The 22302-nt window shown below is 50.0% G+C and overlaps 1 protein-coding gene across 5 annotated transcripts; it reads right to left on the minus strand.

Annotated features, from left to right (window-relative positions):
• Positions 1-5746: 5746 nt before the first annotated feature.
• Cnpy3 (canopy FGF signaling regulator 3) lies at positions 5747-21579 on the minus strand. 5 transcript variants are annotated; one of them, XM_041656102.1, is made up of 7 exons: positions 21340-21579; positions 16495-16618; positions 12084-12156; positions 11902-12030; positions 7673-7795; positions 7113-7230; positions 5747-6839 (listed from the first exon to the last, which is right to left on the minus strand). In XM_041656102.1, the coding sequence occupies exons 1-7, from the start codon at positions 21485-21487 to the stop codon at positions 6625-6627; spliced, it is 930 nt and encodes a 309-aa protein (XP_041512036.1). In that variant the 5' UTR covers positions 21488-21579; the 3' UTR covers positions 5747-6624. The 5 variants fall into 5 exon arrangements, 4 of the variants coding, with proteins under 4 accessions (XP_041512036.1, XP_041512033.1, XP_041512034.1 ...); XM_041656099.1 differs by lacking the exon at positions 12084-12156 and having other exon boundaries at positions 5748-6839; positions 11902-11998; XM_041656100.1 differs by lacking the exons at positions 16495-16618; positions 21340-21579 and having other exon boundaries at positions 5748-6839; positions 11902-11998; positions 12099-12117.
• Positions 21580-22302: the final 723 nt, after the last annotated feature.

Genomic DNA, 22302 nt, shown 5'->3' on the forward strand with positions numbered 1-22302 from the left:
TACACTTCCACACTTCCAACTTCACTTAAGATTGGTCGGGGGGTGGGGGTGGGGGGGAACAAAGGGGTTTCCTCCCTTAGCCGTTCTGATGCATGGAGAGTCCTAGGGCTGAAGACCACCCACAACTGTGTGCCCGTGTTTAACTTTTTTATAATGGGTATGGTTGTTTGGACCGCATAGATGTCAGTGTGTCTGTGGAAACCAGAAGAGGCCATCAGATCTCCTGGAAATGGAGTTACAGACAGTTGTGAGCCACCTTCATGTGGGTACTGGGATATGGAACCTAGGTCCTGTGGGTTTTGTTTTGGGGTTTTATTTATTTGGGTTTTTTGTTTTGTTTTTTTCAGACAGGGTTTCAATATACAGAGTGAGTTCCAGGACAGCCAGGGCTATGTAGAGACCCTGTCTCAAAAATCAAAAAATTGTGTGTTCTGAAAAAAGCATGCCGCAACATGCCCATGTGAGAGCTGTTCCTAAGTTGAAACTGGGGTCACCAGGCTTTGCAGCAGGCACCTTTACCTGTCCAGCCATTCCTGCTGGCCTTTGCTTTAGACCAGTGCTCCTCAATCTTCCTGATGCTGCAACCCTTCATGTTGTGGTGACCCCAACCATAAAACTATTTCGTTGCTACTTCATAACTGTAACTATGCTACTGTTATGAATAATAACGTAAGTATCTGATATGCTGGATAGTTGAAAAGGTCCTTTAGCTTCAAAGGGGCGTGACCTACAAGTTGAGAACCATTATTTTAGACAAAGTCTTCTTATGGAGCTCTAGCTGGCCTGGTATTACATAGTCTAGTTTGGAAAGCAAGCCTCCTGCCTCAGCTTCCTGGATGCTAGGGTTATAGGCATGAGCCACCATACCCAGCTTAAATGACTATATTCATGATGGGCCCCCTTGTATACACCTGTTTAGTCTCAGCTACTCAGGCAACTGAGGCAGGAAATCATGAGAACTCAGGAGTTCAAAGCCCACCCATGCAACAAAGTGAAACATCTCAAAACTCAAGAAAGGAAAAAAAATTACCTGGACTCGGTGGCTCGGGCTTTAATCCTGGAGTTGGGAGGTTGGGGCAGAATTCCTGCTGAGTGAATTCCAGCCTAGCACGTGCTGCAGGGTGAGACGCCGCCTCAAACGAGACTCGTCTTCTCAACGGAAGCAGCACTTGGTGTACTTTCTTTTCAGGAACGCACACCTGACCACTTCTGAGGTCGGGAATTATTTTTGTGGGGGTGGGAAGGTTTTTTCTTTTTTCTTTTGGCTTTTTGAGACAGGGTTTGTCTGTAGCTTTGGAGTCTGTCCAGGAACTAGCTCTATAGACCAGACTGGCCTCAAACTCCCGGAGATCTGCCTGTCTCTACTTCCCGAGTGCTGGAATTATAGGTGTGTGCCACCATCGTTGGGCAGGAAGGTTATTTAGTAATGTTATTGAACCCAGTGTCAGATGTTTTTTTAAATTTTGTTCTGAGACAGGGTCTCACTAGGTGGGTCTGAAATTCCAGGCAATCCTGCCTCAGTTTCCTAAATGCTCTGATTACATGTATCTAACCACAAAAAAATTGATACATTTTCTCTTTTTTGTGGGGGAGGGGAGTCTCACTCTGTAGCTGGCTGACCCAGACTGGTATTGAACTTGCAGCTCCTGCCTCTGTCTCCTAGGCACTGAGATTACGCACTACCACACCCCACTAAAAGACACATATTCTTCACAAAAAAAAAAAAGTTTGCTACTGAGCTTACACTAAAAGAAAATAATTCGCTGGCTCTAAACTGATGAGCACAAATCTGTTAACGGACAATCGGAGCCTAAAGCGTGGAGCTTGGAGCTGGGTGTGGGGGGGCAGGAGGTTGAGGTTTCCCTCAGCTACAAGATGGGGGGCCATGGGCTGGAGAGATGGCTCAGTGGTGAAGAGCACTGCCTGCTCTTCCAAGGGTCCCGAGTTTGATTCCCGGCAACCACGTGGTGGCTCACAGCCATCTGTGGTGAGGTCTGGTGCCCTCTTCTGGCCGCAGGCATACATGCAGACAGAATACTGAGAATACTGTACACATAATAAATAAATAAATCTTTAAAAAAAAAAAAAAAGAAGGGGGGCGAAATGCTAACTAAAGGGCAGAGAAACTGAGCCACCTTGCTGCCCAGTTCTCTCGATGTAGCCCCAGCTGCCTCTGCTGCCCACGTGGAGATAAAAGGCGTGCGCCACCACACCAAACCTACTCTGTCTATGTAGCCAGGGTTTGCCAGAGCAATCTTCATGCAAAAGGACCGGCTGGATAAGTTTGAAAAGCTAAGTGGTATAGGGTACACACACACACTCCCATTACTCCCACCACCCCCTTCCTGGGAAAAGAATGCTTCGGAGGGCAAGTGGGTCTGAGGGCCTGGGAAGTGCTGGGGGGCGGGGGTTAAAAGCTGCTGGAGAAGTTTCACCCGTAGAACAGCCAGTGAAGCCGGGGATGCAGCCCAGAGGTAGAACCTTGCATGGCGAGGCCCTGGGCTTGATCCTCAGCTCCACAGTAAATGAACGGGTTTGTGCTGAGGACTGGCAGTCAGGGTCTGGCTGGTCACTTTTGGGGACAAGCCCTGGACACAATGTGACTTCACTAGAGTCCTGCTCCTTTATTTTCAAATGGTGGTGTGGGGTGGGCTCCACCTAGCTTCACCTTAAGGTTCACAAGAAAAGGATACGCCAGGCGGTGGTGGCGCACGCCTTTAATTCCAGCACTGGGCAGAGGCAGGCAGATCTCTGTGACTTCGAGGCCAGCCTGGTCTACAAGAGCTAGTTCCAGGACAGGCACCAAAGCTACAGAGAAACCCTGTCTTGAAGAAAAAAAGGACATGACACATGCTTGTACACAGCTGGTTCACTGCAGGGCCAGCCTTGGCTAGTAAATTCTACCTAGGTCAGTCTGTGCTGGAGATACCTGTGAACACACGCATGCATACATATGAAACACAAAGCGTGGAGCCTAATGGGTCCTAGTCCAGCTGGTCTCCAGGGGACCCACCCGATAGGCACTTCAGGCCATTCTCCCGCCCTCATCAAAGGTTTCTGAGGGGGGCCTCAACCTAACTCCAGCTAAGTTTTCAAAGTGTGGTCAACACCCAAATGGAAAGGTTTCTATAAATGGGAGAGCAGCCCGGGCAGCCAGATCCTGCCCTTGCCCGTCTACACTGGACCAGGTCCGCCTGCTGGGGTGGGTGGTGGCAGGGGAGCCAGTGAGGATGCAATACCAGGTCCTTGGGAGGCAGGGAACAGTCCCTAAAGAGCTCAGGTCAAAGTGCGGCAGTCCTCAGCCACTGCCCTTGCGCCTGGACCAGACTAGGATTGGGTCTCCGGGCCGACACCCCTGGACATTGATAGCTCTTTCTTCATCGTGCTCTTAGAATCGATGATGCTCGGGACAGATTAAGATATGTCCTGAGGGCTGTGGGTTAATGACAGGATGGTCAGAGGCTGAATTCCCTGACTCCAGGGCCCCAGCCACCCTCCCTACCCAAGCCCTAAAGTCAGAGCCAAGTCGAGGACAAGTTCTGACTCTAGCCTGGGATCTCCTAACCACCAGCCCCTCGGGATGGAAAGGAGGCTGACAAAACCAGGATGACCTCAGGCCTGCTCCAGGCCCCAACATGAAAAGCATTTCCTCTCTCCACACTAGTGTCCCAGCCCAGAGGACAGGGCCTCCCCCAGGGGCTTTAACACTGGAGTCTCTGCTCTAGACCCAGGGAGTCCTAGTCAGAAGCTGCTTGAGAACTATAGAGTCTGCGGAAGTAGCCTCCTGCAGAGGGCTGCCTTCTGAGGGTACTTTCTGGGCTCACTTTCTGCGAGTGTGTGGGGGTGGATTGAACCCAGGGCCTCCTGCGCCCTGCCACTGATCCATCCCAACTGAACACAGGGCTTCTCTGGGCTCAGCAGGCTCTTCACCTAAAAATGTCTCCCCAGCCCTTTCATGATAGGGTCTGAGTTGCCATGGCTGGCTGGGAACCAGCTCTGTAGCCCAAGGAGGACCTGAAATTGCAACCTTTCTGCCTCAGTCTCCCAAGCTGCTGGGATCAACCATCTCGGTATTTGGGTCAAGACCAAGAAACCACACCAGTTCAGTATGAATTATTCTGAGTGCCAGGTATGGAAGGAAGCCTTGGTAGCTGTGGGCACTGAAAAATGATCTTGGAGTCTGAGCCCCTGGCTCTACTACTTAGTAACAGGACGGCCTTAGGTTCACTGGCTGAGCCCATCTTCACTCAGAATGCACACTTGAGGAACACACACTGCAGGAACGCACACTGCAGGAACGCACACTGCAGGAACGCACACTGCAGGAACGCACACTGCAGGAACGCACACTGCAGGAACTCACACTGCAGGAACGCACACTGCAGGAACTCACACTGCAGGAACTCACACTGCAGGAACGCACACTGCAGGAACTCACACTGCAGGAACTCACACTGCAGGAACGCACACTGCAGGAACGCACACTGCAGGAACGCACACTGCAGGAACTCACACTGCAGGAATGCACACTGCAGGAACGCACACTGCAGGAACTCACACTGCAGGAACGCACACTGCAGGAACTCACACTGCAGGAACTCACACTTGAGGAACTCACACTGCAGGAACGCACACTCGAGGAACTCACACTGCAGGAACTCACACTGCAGGAACGCACACTGCAGGAACTCACACTGCAGGAACGCACACTGCAGGAACTCACACTGCAGGAACTCACACTGCAGGAACTCACACTGCAGGAACGCACACTGCAGGAACTCACACTTGAGGAACGCACACTGCAGGAACGCATACTGCAGGAACTCACACTGCAGGAACTCACACTTGAGGAACTCACACTGCAGGAACGCACACTGCAGGAACTCACACTTGAGGAACTCACACTGCAGGAACGCACACTGCAGGAACTCACAGTGCAGGAACGCACACTGCAGGAACTCACACTTGAGGAACTCACACTGCAGGAACGCACACTGCAGGAACGCACACTGCAGGAACGCACACTGCAGGAACGCACACTGCAGGAGCGCACACTGCAGGAGCGCACACTGCAGGAGCGCACACAGCAGGAACTCACACTGCAGGAACTCACACTGCAGGAGCGCACACTGCAGGAGCGCACACAGCAGGAACTCACACTGCAGGAACGCACACTGCAGGAACTCACTGCCCTAAAGCTGGGAGTGACTGCTCACACAGCTGTCAACACCTGCAACCTTGACATGTTCCATCCCGGGTCTTAGGACAGAGTCAAAGGTGCTCTCCCTAGAGGGCAGCCCTCCAATTCCTCTGTCTGGGGGAGCAGGGCTTAACTAGGCCTTGTTAGGGGACTAAGTGCCCAGGTACAACCACTAGAAGACGGGTCAGAGGGACCAAATGTCATCAGTTAGGGAGCAAAGTCCAAAACAGGCAAGGCTGAAATGCGGCAGGAGGGGCGGGAGCTGGTGGTGACGTGAACACTCTTTACACAACGGACAGCAAAGCCTTGGGGTAGAGAGGGAGGGAAGGAGGGCAGCCAGGTGCCCAGGACACAGTGCACAGGAGGCACCACAGACAAGTGGGAAAGGCCCTGGGAAGCATGGCAGCTGCTGCGTGAGGGTCAGCGGGGAGACAGGGTCAGTCCAGGCACGGCCTCACCCATACCACCTACTTTTAACCTGGCAGTTTCTCGACCGTGGGTCGTGACCCCTTTGACAAACCTCTATCTCCAGAAATCAGATTCATAAAAGTAGCAAATTTACAGTTAGACAGTAGCAATAAAAATAACTTTATGGGTGGGGGGGGGTCACCAGAACGTGAGGAACTGTATTAAAGGGTCGCAGCGTCAGGAAGGTTGAGAACCACTGCTCTAACCCAAACCAACCCTGGGCATTTTCAGCACCCGCTCCTCCTAGTAACTGGCATCCAATAAGGGTGGCAGCCGCGCCACTTTCCCTGCCCCAGGACTGGGGGCACAGGCAGAAAAGAGCAACAAGGGAACACTGAAGGCTGAAGAGGACTCAGGGACCAGAGTCCTCGGGAGTGAGGGAGCCACTGCAGCTGCAGTCTTGCTTTCCTGGGGGTCAAGGGGGTGCCCTCTCCGCCTGCTCTGCAGGGGCTCAAGCTCTGGCGCCCAGCCCCTTGTGCCACACCGCTGAGCTCATCCTGAAAGTTCTGAAAGTCATGCCCTGACGAAGGACCCGCAGAAGAGAACAGTTGGTAGACGAAGAGGCAGGGCTGGCTGCCACACTGCGCTAAGTCCTTCCTGGGGCCGTGCCCATCCTGGTGAAGAGGGTGCAGGTGAGTCGGAGACCTGACGCTGGAGGAGTCATGGTATGTGCCTTGTGTTCTTCAGCCTCACAGTCAGGGGGCTCAGTTTGGGGATGCTGGGTTGGACCCAGAGCTCATGAGGGCTGTGTAGAGAGAGAGCTGCCTTCTGCATACCTCCCCCTCTTCCCTTTGGGGGTGGGGTCTCAGTCCACTTCTTGTTGTTGCTCAGGGCAGGAAGAGGGCACAGTCAAGGTCAGAGACCTGAAGCTGGACAGTAGCCTCCTTGCTGGAACTGTGTCCCATGCTCTTCAGCTTTGAAGTCAGGGGTCTTGATTTAAGGACATGAAGTTGGGCTCACAGCTCATCAGGGGGGCTATGTGGGAGTGGGGATGCCTTCTGCACACCTTCCTCCTCCTCGGGGCTGGCATCCCCCTCCAGGCTCCTCAATTCCTTCCTCTGCTTGCTGCTGTCACTGGAGCTCTTGACCCTACCGCGCTTCTTCTTCGATTTCTTCCCTCCCAAGGAGGCTATGTCCCCCTTCTTGCCAGACCATCGCTCTGCCAGGCAACCTGAGAAAAGGTGCAGAAGGGTCTCAGGGGCAGTTTGCTGGTGAGCGGCACTGGAGGGGAGCTGCTGGGAGGACAACTACAGCGGACACCTCTCACCCACTTCCACATCACTGGGGTTATTGGGCTCACTGCTCCTGTTCCTGAGCCTGCGGCCCTCCCCTCCCCTCACCAAGCTCCCTGAGGCAAGACGCCTCTTTCCCACCCTATGCTACTCACTTCCTGGAGGGAGACACTGCCCTGCGCCCCTCATCCCCCCCCCCCGCCCTCACTCACTGGTATCCTTGCCCTTCAGCACGTGGTTGGCACAGAGGAACTCAGTCAGGTCTTCCTCCTGGTGGTTTCTGTACCAGTCCTCAATCACCTCTTCAAACTCTTCCACCAGCACGTCGCACTGTGAAGCAAGCACCAGGAACTGGCAAAGCACAGACACCCAACTCTCTCCCGGGCCCCTGGCTACACCATGACCCACGAAGAGATAGGCAGGCAGGTATGACTCGCCTGAGGAAACTGAGGCAAAAGTAAAAAGGTGCCAGAAATGGTGGCGCACACCTTTAACCCCAGTATTCTCAAGGCAGAGGCAGAGGCAGATGCAGGTGTGTTTCTGTGAGTTTGAGCCCAGCCTGTTTTACACAGTGAGTTCCACTATGTAGCCAGGGCTACATAGTGAGAACCTATCTCCAATAGATAGATGGATGGGTAGACGGATGGATGGATGGGAAGGTAGGTAGGTAGGAAGGATAGATAGATAGATAAAGAAATGGCTCTTGGTAGCCTTTCTCAGGGCAGAGCTGGCCCTACCCACCCCACTGAGTGCAGCAGGCTCAAGGTCTTACCTGCTTCTTGAGGTCAGCCACCTCAGCAGAAGTCTCGTTCCACAGTTCATAGGGGATGTCCATCACCACCTTGACACCTTTGTGGACCAGGTTGTGCAGCGTCTCAAAGGTTTCCGACATGCCCTGGAAGAGGCGACCAGATACGGGATGCAGCACCATCTATCTACCTCCCACCATTTTCTCTATGGTGTCTGAGAACCTGAGTCAAAGATGTCCATCTGTCCAGGGCTTCTTGCCCTTGGCCCTGACCTCTCTCCCTCTTTTAGGCTGGCCTTCCACCACCCCCAACTACACAAATCCTGACCTGCCCTCACCGCTGTGTGCTCAAAGATCCTGACCTGCCCTCACCAGTGTGTGCTCAAAGATCCTGACTGCCCTCACCGCTGTGTGCTCAAAGATCCTGACCTCCCTCACTGCTATGTGCTCAAAGCTGGCTACTGTTGCTTTCTTTCCCAGGAAATAAGGTATCCTTGGCTCCACCCCTTCAATGTAGCTGGACACTATTATGCAAACAAAATGGCTTAATTCTGGAAAATAAAGACTTCAAATATTTCCCCATCACCACTGTTTATCCTACAAGCACCAAATAAATATTTTTTTTTGGTTATTTTATGTCACAATGTTTGGTTTTCTTTTTAATTGCAGTTTGAGGCTGGGAGTGGCAGCTCACACCTTTAATCCCAGGATCCCAGAAACAGAGATAAGAGGCAGATAGATCTCTGTGAGTTCAGAGCCACCCTGGTCTACACAGTAAATTCTAGGCCAGAGAGGGCTATATAGTGAGACCTTCTCTAAAAGTTAAAAAACAAAAATAAAAATAAGTCCCAGCACTTGGGAGACAGAAGCAGGAGTTTGAGGCTAGCCTGGTTTACATCTGGTTTACATAGTGATCTCCAGGTCAGCCAGAGCTACACAGTGCTGTGAGATAACCCTTCTGTACTCTGTGACTATATATCACTATCATTGGTTGATAGTAAAGCTAATTTGTCCTATAGCAAGGCAGAATAAGGCTAGGTGGGAAAGCCAAACTAAAAATACAGAAATAAGTGTGGAGTTGAGAGAAACAAGCCAGTCACCAGGTAAAGCCATGAGCCATGTGGCAAAATATAGATTAATAAAATGGATTAATTTAAATTGTAAAAGCTAGTTAGTGATAAGCCTGAGCTAAAGGGCCGGGCGGTGGTGGCGCACGCCTTTAATCCCAGCACTCGGGAGGCAGAGGCAGGCGGATCTCTGTGAGTTCGAGACCAGCCTGGTCTACAAGAGCTAGTTCCAGGACAGGCTCCAAAACCACAGAGAAACCCTGTCTCGAAAAACCAAAAAAAAAAAAAAAAAAAAGCCTGAGCTAAAGGTCAAACACTTTGTAACTAATATAAGCTTCTGTGTGATTATCTGGGATCAGATGGTTGGGACAAAAGAAAAGTTCTGCCTCTGTAGAGAGACTCTGCCTCACAATAAACAAACAGATAAATCAAAACTGCTGTTTGAGTTTCATAGAAATGACCTGAATTTCATAAAAAGCATTCAGTAAAATCGCAGACTTGGTTTGAAGATAGAATTCCAATGTTCTTTTTTTTTTTAAATTTATTTATTTATTATGTATACAATACTTTGTCTGTATGCTTGAAGGCCAGAAGAGGGCGCCAGACCTCTTTACAGATGGTTGTGAGCCACCATGTGGTTGCTGGGAATTGAACTCAGGACCTTTGGAAGAGCAGGCAATGCTCTTAACCACTGAGCCATCTCTCCAGCCCCTCCAATGTTCTTAAATGGCTCTACACAAACTCCTGCATGCTGGATACATATGTACATAAAGCAGAAGCTCTCAGCATTTATGACTACAAAATCAAAATATAAACCAAAAACGTTGAAGATGCTGTCCTATAGCACCAAATGCTCAGCCAGCATTTAGCTGTTTTTAGTCTCTGTGCACGCTGTGGATGTGCGCGTGGAGACGGAGAGCCACCCTGGGTGCTGCTTCCCTTCAGCCTTGTTTTTTTTTGTTTGTTTGTTTGTTTGGATCTGGAGTTTGGTTACATTCAAGACTTTTTTTTAATATTGAAAAAAGGAGAAAAAAAAACAAGTTTCCACCTCCTCCCAGCCTCCCATTTCCCTCCCCCTCCTCCCACCCTTCTCCCCCTCCCAACACTCCTTTCCCCCTCCCTCCCTTCAGCCTTGTTTTGAGACAAGGCCACTGCGCAGGCCAAACCCTGGGCCCACAGGCACATCCTACTGCATCTGTCTTTATGGGGCGCTGGGGATCCAAACTCAGTTCACACTTCACTCACTGAGCCATCTCCCTCGCCTAAGAACTGTCTGATGCCTACACTTATTTGATGTAACTATATACCTAGGTGACATAAAATTTTTTTTTTTTTGGTAAAAAGGGGTTGCAAGTGTTTTTTTTTTAATTTTTGTTTTGTTTTTCGAGACAAGCCCTAGTTGTCCTAGAACTTGCTTTGTGGACTAGGCTGGCCTGGAACTCACAGAGATCTGCCTGCCTCTGCCTCTCAAGTGTTGGGATAAAGGCATTTAACACCACACCTGGCTTTATAAATTTTTTTTATCAGATTCAATCATTTTATTTTGTGTGTGTTTTTCCTGCACCATGTGCATGCTTGGTGCCCACAGAAGTCATGACCCATCATAGTACAGAGGGCTGTGAATCACCACATGGGTGCTGAGACTCTGCAAGAGCATAAGTACTCTTAACTGGTGAGCCGTCTCTAGTACCAGCAAGTGTTGTAGCGTAAGGAGCCCTCCCCGGTACCCAGGCCCACTCACCACGCCATGCTCTTCCTAGCTTATGTCTTTCCTTGGCAGGAAAAGCAGAGCTGTGGCCTAAAGCATTCTTTATGCCATGAAAAAACTAGACTGGCTTCCCTGCTAGCTTCTGTCCCCAAAGATGATTCACTACCACTCTTCTCCCTTCCTAGAGATAATACACACACACACACACACACACACACACACACACACACACACACGGACTGGGTATAGCTCAGTGGTAAGAGTTTTGGCCTGGCTTGTGCAAAGCACTGACTTAAAATCCCATACCAGAAAAAACAAACAGAAACTCCGATTCATGTCCCACCCTGCTTTTCTATGTAAGCAGTAGTACATCACAGGATCTTTGCTCTGTAGTCCCCACACACCTGTCCTGGGATTAGCAGTGTGCACCCCCACACCTGTCCTGGGATTAGCAGTGTGCACCCCCATACCTGTCCTGGGATTAGCAGTGTGCACCCCCTGCCCAGCTCTAGTTTTTGATTGCACTGTACCACATCAAATGCACAACCCAGTATAAGCCGTGCTCACGGATTAACATAATGTTTCTAAGAGTTTGCTACCAATATTTTGGTTTTTGTTCTTTATCGCCTATGTAGTCAAGATCTTCCTGCCTCCTAAATTGCCGGGCAAACGGGTGTGGGACACACAGCACTCAGGCAGGAGAAAAGAATTTAAACACTTTTTATGAAGGCGATCATGGATCAACTAACTACATCCATGTCCGTTTTAAAAACAAACCTAAGATTTCGGCTTGAAACACTTGTGGGTCTCAGAGGCTCTGCCTGATGTCCTTGGACAGAAGGGAACTTAGGAGGAAAATGTGGGTGGCAGGTACAGAAGACACAAGACAAATAAGAACCTACCAGCTCCTTCTCCAGAGAAAAGCACCAGTGTACACAGACGCCCAGCAGGGGCCTGAGGGGGTGGATCTGGGTGGCTCACAGGAGGAACTTACAATCACTGATTTTTTTAATTGTTTAAGACAGGATTTGATGTAACCCAGGCCAGACTCAATCCGACTGTTTAACTGAAGCTAGCCTTGAACTCCTGGCTTCTGATCCTCCTGCCTCCACCTGGGAAGGAAGAGCTGGGATTACAGTGCATAACGTCTGTCTTCTGCCATCTCCCTGGCACACTGCTGTGGGAACCCTGCTGAGTCCTAGTGTTTTTGATACCCCTGTAAGCTGCCAGCCTGGGGCATTTCTGCCTGTTTCTGCCATGGAGGTGGAACCCGGGGCAAGCCCAGACCATCATAAACACAGCTTCTGACAATGCAGTCAGTGCTCAGCAAGAAATACAAACGGCTATCCAAGAATGCGCGAGAGGAAAGAAGGAGGGTTCTCAGGCATGACCTGCCAATCACCCACATACGCCAGCAGACACACTGAGATTCACGAGGGCCCGGCCCAGAGGGAAGGAGGCACAAGCACAAAGCCAACCTTGGCAAACCGGTTGCTGCCAGTCCTCTCCTTGTGCAGGCTGTAGTCCAGAAGCCTCTTGCAAATGGTCTCAGTGACTTCAATTAACCGTAAGTCCCTGCCGAGACAGCAGCAGAGAGGAGCTAAGTTCTCCCCCCAACCCCACGGAGCAGCGGTCCATCCCTCCAGCCCTGCTGCCCAACGCCTGCACATCTCACCAATGGGAAGGCAGAGCTGGAAGGAAGACAGATCATCTGGCCTGGGGGCTCTGAAATGCTGGAACACAGACCAGAGAGACAAGGCTTTAACAGATCTAAGGGAAGGATCTGTAGGGGTGAGAGGGGCTTATTTATAGCCGCTGGATCAAAGCCAGTGCCCGCACAGACCAGGCAAGAGCTCTACAACTGAGTCTCAGCCCAAACCAATCTATTTATTCTACTTTAAAAGTGTGTTCGTGTATGTAAACACACATCCACCTGTGTGCAGGCACTGGCTGAGCTCAGGCGGCACTGCAAGTCCTGGTGAGCTGCCTGACACAGGGACTGGGCACTGAATCCGGGTCCTCTAGAAGAGCAGCAAGTACTCTGAGCTGCCGAGCCATCCTTCCACCTCCCACTTTTAAAAAAACCTGTGCTGGGCTGGAGAGATGGCTCAGTGGTTAAGAGCTTTGCCTGCTCTTCCAGAGGTCCTGAGTTCAATTCCCAGCAACCACATGGTGGCTCACAACCATATGCAGTGAGATTTAGTGCCCTCTTCTGGCCAGCAGGGATACACGCAGGCAGAATACTAAATACATAATAAATAAATAATTAAAAAAAAATTGTGGTCAGTCGGGTGGTGGTGACGCACACCTTTAATCCCAGGCAGAGGCTGGCGGATCTCAGTGTGTTTGAAGCCAGCCTGGTCTACAGAGTGAATTCCAGGACAGGCTCCAAAGCTACACAGAGAAACCCTGTCTCAAAAAACCAAAACCAAATCCAAAACAAAACAAAACAAAAAAAAAACCCAACAAACAAAAAACCCCTGTGGCCCTGGGAACCAAATCTAGGAGGTCATGGCATGGCAGACAAGTGTCTGATAATTCCACTTTTTCCCTGTAAAGCAAAATATATCTGTCCATTGTTTTTTAAGTAGTACTTTTAATTTGTTACCATTAGGGAAAATATCATGAACAGATCTTTCCTAGTGCTCCCTGGAAACAGCTTATTAATCACTTTTTTTGTTATGTGGTATATGTGTATACTTGTTCATGTGTGTGCATGTATGTGCAGGTACATGTGTATGCACACACACATGCAGAGGTCAGAGGTCAACGTCTTTGATCACTTTCCATTTTTTGAGACAGGGTCTCTCTGAACCTGCAGCTCACCTTCTGGGCTAGACTTAGGCATGGAACAAGCCGCAGGACCCCTCCTGGCCAGCCCTTCTGTCAGGGGCTCAGAAGTGAGTACCACTCTGCCTGGCTTTTTATGTAGGTGCTGGGAATCAAACCAAATCCTCACACTTGCACAACAAGCGCTTTCCCAACCGCCGCCCCCCAACTCCTATTAACCACTGCTTGCTTTCTGTGTTTTGGTGACAAGATCTCACTATGTAGACCTGGCTGGCCTGGAACTCGCCATACAGACCAGGGTGGTGCTGAACTCAGAGCCACCTGCCTCTGCCTCCCAGACGCTGGGATTGAAGGGGTGCACCACTGCACGCAGTAAACCATTTCTTTCATGTCATTTGTCTGCACCTCTCGGGTCATGACTTCATCGTCTTTTCTGGGATCTGGCAGCCCTGTCTATACTGAACATGGCAAAGCTTACCCATCTGGTTTAAAGTAAAACCAACATGGAACAGATGAAGCAAACAATGATCAAGAGTCTAGATATCAATATGAGCACCAATCACGATATAATAAATCACCATGTGGGGGGCTGGAGAGATGGCTCAGCGGTTAAAGAGCACTGGCTGTTCTTCTAGAGGTCCTGAGTTCAATTCCCAGCAACCACATGGTGGCTCACAACCATCTGTAATGAGATCTGGTGCCCTCTTCTGACCTGCAGGTATACATGTAGGCAGAACACTGTATACATAATAAATAAATAAATCTTTAAAAAAAAAAAAAAAAAAAAAATAAATCACCATGTGTTGTTTGGGCTCACTGAGACATAACTCTGGAAGCAGGTTTGTCCCACCAACTGTACTCACCGCGCCCCTGCCCCTTTCAGCACTTTTTTTTTTTCTCCAAATGTCTTTAAGGCATTGTGTTTCCGGCATGGGTGGCAGGGGAGGAGAACACAATAAAACAGGCATGCCCAGAGCTTTATCCCCTGGCTGATTTTGGACCCTGTGCCTAGAGCACAGCTGGAAAATGAACTATTTCCAGCAGAAGCTATCACTGCTTATCCCATGACAAAAGAATGCCTGCAGTGGAAAACGGAAGCCGGGAGTCCAGTCATGACTGGCTTGCCCATATGAGGTGCTCAGCGGGACCCCTCTGACTGCTTCAGCTCCTCTAGTTTCTGTTGGATGTTGGTGAGAGCTTGATTTGACTTGATCTCTGTCGCTGTTCCTTTACTTGGAAGCCTTGCTTAAGGGACACTGGTCTAGAGGGACTTCTGATGGAGAACTCTAGCTGGCTGCTTCACTGGGCTTCCCCAGCTCATTTCTTCCAGATGCTTAGACAGATGGTTTAATGCTGTTGGTCCATCCTTCCTTCCCATCCATCCATCCATCTATCCATCCATCCATCCACTATTTATTCTTTTACTTTGGCTTGCTGTGTACTTAATAATTCACTTATTCAGAACTGAAAATATGGCCAGGCAGTGGTGGCACAGGCCTTTGATTCCAGCACTTGGGAGGCAGAGAGGCAGGTGGTTCCTTAAATTTGCAGCCAGTATGCAGCATGGTCTACAGAGTGAGTTCCAGGATAGTCAGGGCTACACAGAGAAACCCTGCCTAAAGAAAAAAGAAGAAGAAAAAAAGAAAAAGTCTTGCCACTTAACTAATGGTTTGTAATCAAGATAAATCTCTATATGCATTCTCAGAGGCTAACCTTAATCTAGATAATCCCTTGCGGACATGCCCAGAGGCCAATCCCCCAGGGATTCCAGAGTGTATCAAATTGGGAATTAACACTAACCATCGTGCCCGAGTAGGGCAGGAATTTAAACTTGTCTCAGGCCTGCCTCGGCCTCCCAGCAATTGTGATGTCTGGTTTGAGATACCATGCCCAGCACATATCTTTTTTGTTTGCCCAGGTTTCTGTTTTGTTGCTGTGTAACTCTGGGCAGCCTGGAACTCCCAGGGTAGACCAAGGAGGAGGCCTCAAAACTGCAATAATCTTCGGCCTCCACCTCCTCCCAAGTGCAAGGACTATGGGATGCCTAGATATGCATCATTCTAATAGCAAAACTTGTCTTTCTTTTTTTTTAAGATTTATTTATTTATTATGTATACAACATTCTGCCTGCATATATGCAAGCTACCATATGGTTGGGTTGCTGGGAATTGAATTCAGGACCTCTGAAAGAGCAGCCAGTGCTCTTAACCGCTGAGCCATCTCTCCAGCCCCACGTGTCTTCTTTTAAGTTAAAAAATTTGTTTTATAATCTAGGCTCCGGGGGACTAGAGAGACGACTCAGCTGTCAGGAGCACTGGCTGCTCTTCCAGAGGGCCCAGGTTCAATTCCCAGCACCCACATGGCAGCGCATAACTGTCTGTAACTCCAGTTCCAGAAGACCCAACAAACTCTCACAGACATACATGTAGGTAAACACCAATGCAAATAAAAATAAATAAATATTAAAAAAAATTTAGGCTCTGTCACCAGGTAGTGGTGGCACATGTCTTTAAACTGTGAGTTCAAGCCGGGCGGTGGTGGCGCACACCTTTAATACCAGCACTTGAGAGGCAGAGGCAGGTGGATCTCTGTGAGTTGGAGACCAGCCTGGTCTACAGAGCTAGTTCCAGGACAGGCTCCAAAAGCCACAGAGAAACCCTGTCTCGAAAAGCCAAAAAAACAAAAACTGTGAGTTCAAGGCCAACCTGTTCTTACAGTGAATTCCAGGACAGCAAGGGCTACAAAGGGAAATCCTGCCCCCCAGCCCAATAATTAATTAATTAATTAAAAAATCCTCTAATAATCCTATGCTAGTAATTTTTGTTTGTTTTGTCTTTTGAGACAGGGTTTCTCTGTGTAGCCCTGGCTGTCCTGGAACTCACCTATTCACCGGGCTGGTCTGAACTCAGAGATCTGCCTGTCTCTGCCTCCTAGGCGCTAGAGCTAATGGCATGAACCACCACCATCCAGCAATATTTCTTATGAATTACACTGGTCACGAGGTCTTGTGACTTCAGGAACTAACCAGGGACTCGCCTGGTCATGGTCGCTTTCCTAGATGAGGACTCTGAGGCACAGAAAGAGGATTTATGAAGATCATTGGCCTTTACTGGCAGAATCAGTGGACAAACTTGAATCTATTACTATGAACAAAGTCTTTGTTGTAGGTTTGCCTGGATGGAAGGAAAACAAGAAGTATAACACTCAGCCCTCATTTTCCAACCCCCACCACATAAAACCCAAACTGAAGCAGGCCAGACACCAGGTCCCCATTCACTTACGACTTGGTGTACTTGACTCCCGAGGCCTTCCGGTCCAGAATGCCGTAGCCTGTGTCAATCACTTCCTTGGTCTTCCCAGTTTCTTCAAAAGCTGACTTCAGCTCCACTGCAACATACTTGCACACTGGAGAAAGAAAACATGGGGAGCCCACTGAGTACACACAACTTCTGGAGGCCAGCACCAGCCAAAAAAACCCAGGAGCCTGGGCCAAACCAATATTCGCTCTGGAAATGAGGCCCAGGCCACAAATGAAATTCATTACTGCACGCCCATTCCCAGCCTTTATCTATATACCTCAGCTCCCAACACCTTATAATAAATAAATAAATAAATAAAGCACAATGGCTGATATTTCTAATCGGAACTATTTGGGCACCTGAGGAGGAGGATTGTAAATTTAAGACCAGCCTGGGTAACACAGGCAGCAAGGAATAATTTCAAAACATAGCCAGGCATGGTAGCACACACCTTTAATGCCAGTAATCAGGAAACAGAGGCAGGAGGATTTCTGTGAGTTCAAGAACAGCCTTCAAAACATAATAAATTCCAGGACAGCCAGGGCTACACGCTAAGACCTATGTCTCAAAAGATAAACAATTAGTGGGGTTGGAGAAATGGCGCCATGGTTAAGACCACTTGCTGCTCTTGCAGAGGACCTGGGTTCCGTTCCCAGCACCCACATGGCAGCTCATAACTATCTTATCACATGGAATTCTTGTTTCATGCACACTTTCCTCTGAGTTCTACAGACACATTGTCCTCTACACACATATTGTCCTCTACAGACAGACACACCGCCCCCTACAGGCACACTGTCCCCTACAGGCACACTGTCCCCTACAGGCACACTGTCCCCTACAGGCACACTGTCCCCTACAGGCACACTGTCCTCTACAGGCACACTGTCCCCTACAGGCACACTGTCCCCTACAGGCACACTGTCCTCTACAGGCACACTGTCCCCTACAGGCACACTGTCCTCTACAGGCACACTGTCCTCTACAGGCACACTGTCCCCTACAGGCACACTGTCCCCTGAGCTCTACAGGCACACTGTCCCCTACAGGCACACTGTCCCCTGAGCTCTACAGGCACACTGTCCCCTACAGGCACACTGTCCCCTGAGCTCTACAGGCACACTGTCCCCTACAGGCACACTGTCCCCTACAGGCACACTGTCCCCTACAGGCACACTGTCCCCTACAGGCACACTGTCCTCTACAGGCACACTGTCCCCTACAGGCACACTGTCCCCTACAGGCACACTGTCCCCTGAGCTCTACAGGCACACTGTCCCCTACAGGCACACTGTCCCCTACAGGCACACTGTCCCCTGAGCTCTACAGGCACACTGTCCCCTACAGGCACACTGTCCCCTGAGCTCTACAGGCACACTGTCCCCTACAGGCACACTGTCCCCTGAGCTCTACAGGCACACTGTCCCCTACAGGCACACTGTCCCCTACAGGCACACTGTCCCCTGAGCTCTACAGGCACACTGTCCTCTACAGGCACACTGTCCTCTGCCCCTGTTCACCTCTTCCGTTTCCCAACAAATAAATGTAAACAAAATTTTAAGATAAAATATTCATGCTCATCACGCTGAGAGAATAGAATGAAAAATTTTATTCCTCTCACATTCAACAGCTGTTAATGATCTGCCCTGCAGTATCTAATATTTAATAATCTATCTCAACAGTTATACATTATGAACAATTATACATCACCACATACTTCCTGTGAGCATGAACTTCTGTACAACCATGAAACAATTGGTACTTGGGAAATTAATGGAAATCTTCTTGATTTCATGTGTCCCCCAACCGCTTCTCTCCGACGGCCGAGTACTTGGCTCCAGAGAGGCCTATGATTGTGTGCAGGTACTCTCTTACTCCTACCCTGCCCAAGCAACTGCTGTGTGCTGAGCACTGGGAACAGGGACAGGAAAACTGGGTTCCCCCTTTCTATGCTCACTATGAAAGAGCAGAGGGTGTTAACAATTAACCAGACAGCCACCACCCTCAGCGTCCACCACCTTCAGGGTGTGCCGCACCCCGGCCCTGGAAAGGGCTTAATGCCTTCTCGAGGCTCCTTTGACCCATTCTCCTGACACTCCATTAAGTCTGCTCCCCAGGGAAGTCCAGAACTAGTCTCCCGTGCTCCTGCCATCACCAGGCCTCTCAGAGAGCCGGCTATGATCCCTGTAAGACCCAGCTGAGACACACCGGGGTCTTTGAGGGCGAGCATTGCTGATGGAGTTCAGTGGGATTTTCTGGATGGACTTTTGTCTGCAGGCTGTGTCACCTGCACTGTTTTATCAGCGAGAGTGGAGTTACACACACACACACACACACACACACACACACACTAAAAAAAAAAAGAGGAAGATGATGACGACACTACCCCCGAAGGCTTGTTTAGTGTAATTTCATGTAACAAGCACATTAATTGATGCTTGGAGAACTTGGAACACAAAGTCCCAATTATAAGTTGGTGATCTCAGCATCTCCGGTGTACCAAGGTTCTCACCTCTCTGCCTCTGCATCTCCATCCTGGACCATCTGGGCTCCCTCCCCATCCTCCTCTGCACCTCCCTGCAAACTCATCGTTGTTCTGGCTCCTCTGCCCGGTTCGCCCACAGCCTCGGCATGTGGTACTCCAGAAGCGGGGAAAATGAAGGTTTCAAACATCCTTTCTCTTATCCCATCAAGTACACCTGCTTTCCCAATCTTCCAAATGTCAGTTCTTCAAGACCACCCGAGGGGGGAAGAACCCTCTCAGAGCCAACCTGGGGGAGACTCATGGCACAGACCCCAGACCCTTGTGGACAGCCGCCCACTTTTTCTGGGCAGGTTCTCCTTCTTCTGTGCTGAGGCCTGTTCCACTCAGACTACCAAGCCCGAAGGCAGGCTCTGTGAGCCAGGTAACAGTCAGCAATTAATAACAGAGATGCAACATAATAAACACAAGTAAAACAGTATTAAGAGGAGCCTAAGGGCCAACGTTTGCCAAACCACTCCGAGCCTCAAAAATCCTTTGTAATTTACTCTTCACTGATTACGGAATGAGTTCAGGCTTGATGATTGCTAAGATCCTTGCCAACTCTAAGCATAGAGTTTATAAGGGAAAATAAATGAGCTTGTGAATAAGAAAAAAAGAAGCAACCCCCAGGACTAGCGGGAAGCAGGCAAAAGCATCCTGGCACAGGCAAGAACCCCCACTTTTTACCTCCCAAGACAGGGTTTCTCTGTGTAGCCCTGGCTGTCCTGGAACTCACTTAGACCAGGCTGGCCTTGAACTCACGGATCTGGAGATCTGCCTATCTCTCTGCCTCCCAAGCGCTGGGATTAAAGGTGTGAGCCACCACAGCGTGGCCAGACAAGACTCTTTAACAGGTACCCTTCCAGTGGGGTCTGAAGAGTCTCTAGAGAGTCTACTTAAAAAACAAAAATTCTGCCAAATGCCTTTAATCCCAGCAGTCAGGAGACAGAGGCAAGAGGATCTCTATGAGTTTGAGGCCAGCCTGGTCTATAAAGAGAACTCCTGAACAGCCAAGGCTACACAGCTACACAGAGAAACCCTACCTTGCAAAACTAAAAAAACAAAAACAACAACAAAAACAACTCCTGTGTATTTATAGACTCACCTAAAAACAAACCAAAAACATACTGTATTTATAGTGTGTGTGTGGATTACACGGAGGCCAGAGGCTTTCTAATACTGGTCTTCACCTTACTGTTTTTCAGACAAGGTTTCTCACTTGAATCTGGAGCGTGATGATCTGGCTAAACCGGCTGGCAAGCAAGTCTCCAGGGTCCGCCTGTGCATGTGTGTTGTGGGCAGAGGAACATTGCAGCACCTGGTTTTTCACATTTGTCCCGGTGATCTGAACTCAGGTTCTCGGGCACCTGTGCCAATCATTTTACCCACTGAACCATGTCCCCTGCCCCCATCCTCATTTCTAACCGCTCAAATGAAGGGATTATACACCTCAAACCAAGCGCTCCACTTCCCAGTGCTTAGGGAACATCTGGCCCGGGGCAGATCTGCCTTGGTGCAGGCTTTGAAAGAACATGAAGCGGATTTCCAGAATAATTGGGGGATGCGTGGAGCTAGGACGAAGAAAGGAAGGGGATGACTGTAAAAGTTTGCGAGGAAACCTGAAAAACGAAGCGCAGGAAACAAGGGAGGTCTCAGACCCCGAACAGCTCTCAAAGCGCCTGCCCCCACTCCTGGCTCCGGGGTTCCCTGTCCTCCCAGTGTATAAAACCTTCCTCCTTCCTAATCTCTCCTGGGCTCTATGTTTCCCCAAAGTGACCTCTTGATCCTCTGAGCCTCCTCTCTCCACACAGATAATCATACGTATTCCAAAATCTTTTTTGTTTGTCAATAAATATTTGCAACCAAGTCCCTGTCCTCAAGAAGCAAAAACCATTCACACATTAGGTTGCAGTGAAGGCACATGGGGACTATTTCAGGTTCCTTTTCTGAATCATATGGATCTTTTCAGTTCCTCAAACTCGCCCTTTGGCTTCTCGGTTTGCAGAGCCTCTTCATTTGCCTCTGTTTCTGTGGTTTAACGGGGAATGGGTTTTCTGTACTTTCCTTTTCCTGACCAACTCTTAATTTCGCAGCAGGCTTCCTATGTGAAGCCTTCCCTCCACCCCCACCTCCAGGCTAGACAAGCAGCTACGCCTCGGACGTCTAGCTTATCGAGAGTGCCAGCACCAAGCAGTGCCAAGCACGCAGCAGGGTCAGCGAGACCCCCGAGCGAGACCCTGCCCCACAGGCCCCGCCCCATCCCGCCCCTCGGCCTGGGTACGCCCGCAGCCCCGCCCCCTCACCTTCGCATTTGCTGGGCAATCGTACCCAGTCGGTCTCCTCCGCCCGGGCGCGGCTCGGGCCCAGCTTCGGGGCAGGCAGGAGCAGCAAGGACAGCAGCAGCAAGGGGAGCAGGAGGCAGCGGGGCGCGAGCTCAGACATGGACTCCATGGCCCAGCCGGACCCAGAGCGGAGCGGACCCGGCAGCGTTTCCTCCAGCAGCGCTCGCGGAGCAGCTTCCCCCGGCCGCTTCCGGAACTGCACACGTGCCTCCGTGTAACCACGGCAACAGCGAGCCCCGGCCCGCCTCCTCTCTCACGACCGAAACCCGCGGGCGACGCAGCCAGTGTGTTCTTTGGCGTTTGCTTTCTAGCGAATAGGAAAAACGACCTTTTTTTCCACCTTGGCCAATCAGAGAGTGGATAGTGGCCGTGGCGACCTATGGCGAGCTCCCCGCTTTCTAACGGAGGCTTGGAGAGGCAGGAGCATCCGATCCTCCAGAGTAGATGGACCGGGTTTGGCCTCTCTAGGCCTGTATAACAAGGAGCGGAATATCTTTCATAGTTTTTTGGGTTTTTTTTTGGGGGGGGGGGAAGGGGTGTTGTTTGTTTTGCGAGACAGGGTTTCTCTGTTGTATAGCTCTGGCTGCCCTGGAACTTCACTCTGTAGACCAGGCTGGCCTCAAATTCTTAGCTCCACCTGCCTCTGGCATGCGCCTCCACACCGGGCCTCATGCTTTTCTACTTGAAGGTATAAAAAGTATTTTTAACATCTATTTTGCGTTAGGGAACAACTAAAATCAGTTGCTTTCTTCCATCATGTTGGGCCTGGGCATCAAACTCTTGCCCTTAGACTCGATGGGTACCTCTTACCTGTTAAGGCAGTTCGTCAACCCTCTTAATTCATGGTTTTCTTTGCAAACCTTCACTAAACACCTGCTCTTAAATGTTATTATTGCAGTCACTCGCTCTAACGCGTACTTAGGA

This window comes from Microtus oregoni, unplaced genomic scaffold (genome assembly GCF_018167655.1).
Source record: "Microtus oregoni isolate MIOR12 unplaced genomic scaffold, Mior012 000007F_ref0000211, whole genome shotgun sequence".
NCBI classification, from domain to species: Eukaryota; Metazoa; Chordata; class Mammalia; order Rodentia; family Cricetidae; genus Microtus; species Microtus oregoni.

Coding starts and splice junctions, on each gene's coding strand:
- Cnpy3 (XM_041656102.1), bottom strand. CDS start 21,487: ATGGAGTCCATGTCTGAGCTCGCGCCCCGCTGCCTCCTGCTCCCCTTG. Junction 16,619..21,339: donor ATTGCCCAGCAAATGCGAAG/GTGAGGGGGCGG, acceptor TTCTTTCTCCAG/TGTGCAAGTATGTTGCAGTG. Junction 7,796..11,901: donor GCAGCAACCGGTTTGCCAAG/GTTGGCTTTGTG, acceptor CGCCTCTTCCAG/GGCATGTCGGAAACCTTTGA.